This window comes from Seriola lalandi, unplaced genomic scaffold (assembly GCF_002814215.2).
Source record: "Seriola lalandi dorsalis isolate HSWRI2012SDOR001 ecotype SW California unplaced genomic scaffold, Sedor1 jcf7180002053574, whole genome shotgun sequence".
Lineage (NCBI taxonomy): Eukaryota > Metazoa > Chordata > Actinopteri > Carangiformes > Carangidae > Seriola > Seriola lalandi.
The window spans coordinates 79,650-85,991 of NW_019524127.1; the positions used below are offsets into that span (position 1 = coordinate 79,650).

General features: G+C 43.6%; 1 protein-coding gene across 1 annotated transcript in view; it reads right to left on the minus strand.

Moving 5' to 3' along the window:
* Positions 1-6,342, minus strand: part of prex1 (phosphatidylinositol-3,4,5-trisphosphate-dependent Rac exchange factor 1) — an 83,761-nt gene that overhangs the window by 63,735 nt on the left and 13,684 nt on the right. Inside the window, exons 2-3 of the mRNA XM_023401278.2 lie at positions 1,014-1,079; positions 666-788 (exon numbers count right to left, since the gene is read on the minus strand). Coding sequence (XP_023257046.1) covers positions 666-788; positions 1,014-1,079 — 189 coding nt within the window. The remainder of the gene's footprint in view (positions 1-665; positions 789-1,013; positions 1,080-6,342) is intronic.

The window sequence follows — 6,342 nt, forward strand, 5'->3', positions numbered from 1 at the left end:
GAGAGAGAGAGAGAGAGAGAGAGAGAGAGAGCTTGAGATTGAGTGCTACCAGCAGAAGCATTGTCCCCTCGCCGAGTGACACACCATCTCTTCCTCCCCGGACACAGACCCTTCTTTGTTTGTCCCCTGGGGCCAAACGAGTTCAAACAGAGGGGAGCGGAGGGGGTGGAGGTGGAGGGGGTCGCAGAGCAGAGAGGAATCTTTGGATGGAGGGATGGAGGGGCAAAAGAAGGAGATGGCAGAGACAGTGACTTGCACAGACTGATGAAGAGGGATGGAGGGAAGAGAGAGTCTTTTTGCCTGACAGGATGCAGGCCTGTTTGGAAAAAGGAGGAAAAGGAAAGGGGTGGAGGTAGTCTGTGAGAGAGAGAGCGTGCGTGTGCGTGTGTGTGTGCTTGTGAATGGGGAGTCCAGGAGATGGGAGGGGTGTGTATGTGAGAAAGAGAGAATTAAGGGGTATTTTCACAGCAGGCTTTGCACGCTTTCCCTGCATCTGTGGTTACGGGTAACCCATGAAAAGAGTTTGTGTGTGTGTGTGTGTGTCTGTGTGTGTGTGTGTCTGTGGGTTTTTGCATGGAAGAGGAATTCACGCATGCATGCGTCCCCACATGCATGTCCATGTGCTTGTATATGCACGTGACCGTCTGCTGTTTTATGTTACTTACAAACTGCAGGAAAACGCATCCCAGTGCATGCTGAGGCTGGGGTTCGGGCTGCAGACTGGTCTCCACGGCAGCCAACACTTCCTTGTGCAACTCCAGGATGTCCTCAATATTTGAAAACAGAATCTATAAACAGAGGGATGATGTAAAGGGATACAGAGGAAGGAAGAGATTAAGGGGCAGGGTGGAAGGAAGAGAAGGAAAGGAGCAAGGAAGTCACAAACAGATGGACAAAGATGTGGGGAAAAAAGGTCAATCAGTCAGTAAATGTTTTATCTCAGCATCGAAAAGTCAATCATTTTATATATGTTTTGACTTGTAGGATTTATCTTGTGGCTGCACTGGTCATACCTTGACATGTTCAGGTGACAGACACTGTTGGTCATCGGCGGTTTGTCTGATTCTGTGCAAAAAGGCCTAGGGAGGAAACAGAAACAAAGCAGGGTCAAAAAAAGAAGCGCTGTGATTTATTCTTGATGAGGCATGAGCCTGAAGTTCAGTGAACATCTAGGATTAAGTAAGCAGCATATAGAGATCCTAAACCATTTCATGTGCACACCAAACTGCAGTTCCTCCAATGACCACCTGAGGCTGTCTTAAAAAAACGAGTCAATCCACATAGACTCCCACGTTAAAATGCCCTTCACAACTTTACAGCAGAAATAAACATGTTTACAGCCTGGTACAAAGTGTCAGTAGCTAAATTTCCTCTTCATAACAATGGTGCAGGCGGTGAATTTTAATATAAACTAACCCATTTAAAATTTATTAGGGCTTAAAATTGTGCATAAATTTGGGCGTGGCTGCTTTGAGTGACAGCTGGGTGCTGTCACAGTCTATTAGCTGTCTGCTCGGCGTCACCTCAGCTAATTTGAGTCATTGAACGTGACCTTTAGGCCATGTTTGCAGTGTTTGGATGATTTTTTAAATCAGATAAATAATATGCCTAGCTGTGCGGCTAATTGACAGAACGTGAGGAAGTCTGTGCCCCTGTTTTTGAGGTGAGTGAAATTCTAGCATTATCTTACTTATATGTTAGCAGTAATTAGAAGGTTTTGAGGTAGCCTTCGAGCAAGATGCTCGGCAGTGCTAATGATGCTAATCGTAGCGTAGGCTTGCCACACACGCCCCACCTCAAGCTAACTCACTGTGAGCTTCAACACTGCTCTTCAGACACCTGTGGTTGACGTCACTGAGGCTTAATGTACAATGTGTGGTGCACAGAGTGGTCTGGAAGTGGAAGTCCAGGTTCCCTCTGCTGATTATTTCAAAGGTTGTGTGTGTGTGTGTACTCTTTGTTTTGAGGAAACAGATTCATACAGTACACAGTGATTCTGTCACGTCTCTCTGCATGAGCATAAACACACAAGCCCTTGAGCAACAGACCGTCACACACACACTCACATACTTCACAGAATATTGCCAGACAAGACACGTGAGAGTTGTTTCACTATCCCTTAGGTACCACGCTGTTTTCCACTATATGACAAGACATGTGCTTTTCACTGTCTTGTGACACTTAAAGCTCACTGTATGGATCCTCTGCAGTGGAAGCTAACGCACCTGAGCGTTCAGCTGTAAGACATCAGCCAAAATAACCGCTTCATTGTTGCAGCGTCTCCTCACACCACTTCAGCAAAAGACGGCTGTAATAGGCTCATGTCAAGTTCAGCTTTGCGTGTGTGCACAGTTTTGTCTGTGCGTGTGTGTGTACATGCCTGCCAATCACAATCCTGAATAAGAAAAAAAAAAGAATGGTAGAGAAAAGGGAAGTGAATCTGCAAAGTTTCTTTTATTCTGTCTTCCCCATTTCTGTCTGAGGCACTGTGTCTGACAGGCTTTACCTGCCTCAGTCTGACGGTTTGCCTCATCTCCAGATGCCAATACAGTCTTGAATAGAAAAAAGGGTAAAGGAGAGGAGATATGTATCCCCAAACCACCAAATAAAACCCTCCTCCTAAAGCCCTCTTCATCTGGCTGGCTCCTGCTGTTGTGTCTGCCTGCATTTCAGTGCGTCAAGTCTGAAAACTGATAGCTTGCCATGTGGATGACGGGTATTACAAAGGAAAAAGGAAAAAAAAAGAATGTACAATGATTCTGAAAAATTCAGTTTTCCCAGCGGTACGTCTAGGTTGATTTACACCTGACACTTCAAAGCTACAATGATGAAACAAGCAGCACCATGACCTGCAGACACACCACCTGCACGCTCAGGTAAAAAAGGTCAGTGGTTCTAGGAGCTTCTAGCCACGCAGATAGTTTTGGATCCTAAGATATTTGTCTCTGAGATTTCTCCCTCCAGCCAAAAACAAAGGAGATCAATGGGATTTTGTTTTTGGCGCTCACAGCACTGAAAAGTCAGATTTGAAAAATGTTTACAGCATTGTGTCTTTACAGAAACAATGTCGATATCTGTGTCAATACGTAACCTGAGTTTGAGGAATGAAAACATGTTTTAAACCTCTTTTTATTAGGGTGGAACAATTAATCAAAATATTATTTAAATCACATATCCAAATTACAGGAGCTTTTTTTTTTTTTTTGATTAAGATAAAATGTGTGACAACATACCATAAATGAAACATTGTGGTGCTACAGAGATGCCCCCGGTCTACAAATCATATTCCCCAGATATAAAGGTACACCTTTAGTACAAGCCCCAACAGAAATCACATCATCGTCGCTTCTTCTTTCAGTGGAACTGAAAAACAAAAACGACCATTTCAACTTAAACCGTGACTCATATTGCAATCACAATATCTGCCAAAATAATGATGATTTCATGATTTGATTTTTCTTTGCACATCATTCAGCCCTCGTTTAAAAAAAAAAACAACAACCTGTAAAAAATAAAAAATATAGTCTGAAGTTATAAAAGTTTTCCAATTTAAGTAAAAAAAACTGGAAAAGTAAAAAAACTGATTTGACCAGGCATTAGATGCAAACTATTGATACTTAACATTTTTCAAGACTTTTTGGATTCTACTTCTATAAAAAAAAATCCACTTTAGCAAATTTCCATGGAACTACTTCCTACCAAATACTGCCCATTGAAACTGTTGACGCTGCGTTATGTGGAGCACCCAGAGGAACCAAAACTCTCTGCGTGGCTGCGTACCACAAGAATCTAAAGGTAAGAATGAGAATGTACAGTATTCATGTGTAATTTGGGTGTCCCTTTACAAGAAACACTTGCATGCTCTACACAGACCCACATTACATCGGCCTAATACGCGTGTTACTTAGTCAGTCATTCGCCTATAATGAAAGACTGACACTTGTAATCACACATTTGCTCTAAAGATAGAAACCCAGCCAACCGGCAGTCAGGCAGCAATCATATCATTTCCTCAGAGACCAAACACTTTGGGAGGACTGCCCCCCCCCCCCGTGTTTTTTTCCTTCTTTACTAGCTTTTGCGTAGGTTGTTACCAAAATAGAAAGAAAAGGTCCTTAGCAGTGAGCTGCGACCTCCCTAATTAAGACCAGTATTAAAGAGAAGCAGTAGTTGTCGTGTTCTTGACTGGTTTTGGGAGGGAGCTGATTGTGCTTGAGGCGTACACTAATTAAATCTCCCATATGGCAACTTGTACCGTGTCCACACTGGAGAAGTTACTCATGTGAGAGATTGCTCCCTGGCAGAGGAGACGAGAAGAGGCAGGAAACAAGGCTTTTCCTCCGTGGCTTTCAGATGAAGGAAAGCAGGGTGAGGGCAGGAGATGGCAAAGGGGGGGGGGGGCAACGGATGAAAACAAAAAAGAGGAAGAGACGGAGGGTGAAGAGAACAATTAAAGTATCCAGACTTCGGAGTCATTCCTTATTGACATCTTAAGACAGCTAGCATCCATGCAGGATTCACTCCTGAAACAAAATGTGCCACACAGATGTTGTGACAGGGGGATCAGCAGGGAGTGATGGTGGGAAGGATCAACAAAGAGCTCCTTTCAGTCCAGGTCTCGCCTCATTCACACCCAGGGTTGTATTGGCTGTCTTCATTGTTCCATCACAAAGCAGACAGGTTTATTTGGAGAGAAAATTGGAAGCTTTCACTGTCCACCATCATGACCGAGACACTGGCTGCAGCAGAGCCAGAGCAGACGACAGCACGGAGCATAAAACTGGGCATGCACACCAAGCGTGTCTGAATTTTACAGTGGGGACTGTAATATTTTGAGAGCCTGATGAGAATCAACAACAGTAAATGGCCCCAAAAGAAGGTACAATGGGTATAATTGGACGGATGCTGACGTCTGATGGACAGCAGTTCATTCAGCTTTAGAAAGCAAAGCATCATAATTGGACAAACTGCAGTCTTGTTTGAGTCTCATATTGAGCTTTTTCTTCAGTCATTTATAGCAATGACAACCAATCAAGGTAACGCCCTGCGAAGAAAATAGACAAGCCAGTCATACTTAGCAGAAGTTAAGCCTCAATTATACAGATGCAGACAGCTGCAAACACCATGAATGTGTAGCTGTTGTTATTATGCTACTTTTCAGTCCTCTTGGAGGAAGCATGCACAGTTGGTGCCCTTGTAGGGTAGGGAACTTGCAGACAGTCACAACAAATTGGAGGGTACACGGAGGTCTGCACAGAGTCTCACGTACACACTCTGACGATGAAATGATTGTCGCTCAGACCCTGGTGGACCCTCACATACTCGGACTTCCTCCACAGCCTTAGTTTATAACTTGGCGAGATTACTGCTTACCAATACTCACACGCAACGACCAGTACTTCTATGTGACCGCTATTAACAAGTCCTGATTGGCTTTATTATTTGGTAGTATGAACAAAGTGCCAAAATAGTTTCCCACTGTGGTTTGGATAACATAAAAGAAGCAGATATAGTTGCACCATCAGATAACCCCCAGCATATTACAAGTCATGCATCATTTGCATGGAGAGGGCAGTACCTCAGAGCACTGCCATCGCGCACTGACATTAAGATACGAGATGAATATTGAAATAGCCATCCTTTCCACAGTATGCGGCTAAGCCAGATGTTATTGGAAAAGAAAAATCAATCGTGAAAAACAAACACAGTAGTCATGACAAACACTGTAACTCCACTCTACCCCACCGGACAAAGTTGTTGAGCTCATTACTTCTTAATCGACTCGCTGATAGGCAGCAGGACGGTGCGGACGCTCCCTGTTTACTTTCATATCTCCATCCTAGGTGACCTTTCCGCCTCTTTTCTGACATCAGCACGTCGTCATTAGCGAGCCCAGGGTGTGTAATCGTGTTAAGTGTAGGATCAGACAATTGATGAATAATATTTACATGAATGATGAATTACAATAACTCTCACTATCTTGATCAAAATGGACCGATTCGTCTTTCTGTCATTGTGTGAAATCTGATTCAGCCACAAATCAGCTCTTGACTCACGCCGACTGTGAATTTGATGGAGATGAACTAAGAGATGATGATGTTTTGAAAGCTCATTAAATCATAGATCTCCGTGGATAAGACACAACTATATGCTGCTGTCTTCCAGGTTGCCCTCAGCAGCTCACATTAGACTGTGTGCATCAGATGCGTACTCACTCTCCAGTACCTAAAAATAGTGATGACATTAATCAATGTGTTAATAATAGTTTGTCAGAGGGGACACAAATTTATTTTTTGGTACCCTTCGATAATAATGAGTCACAGTGGCTGTGGGTGGGGGGGG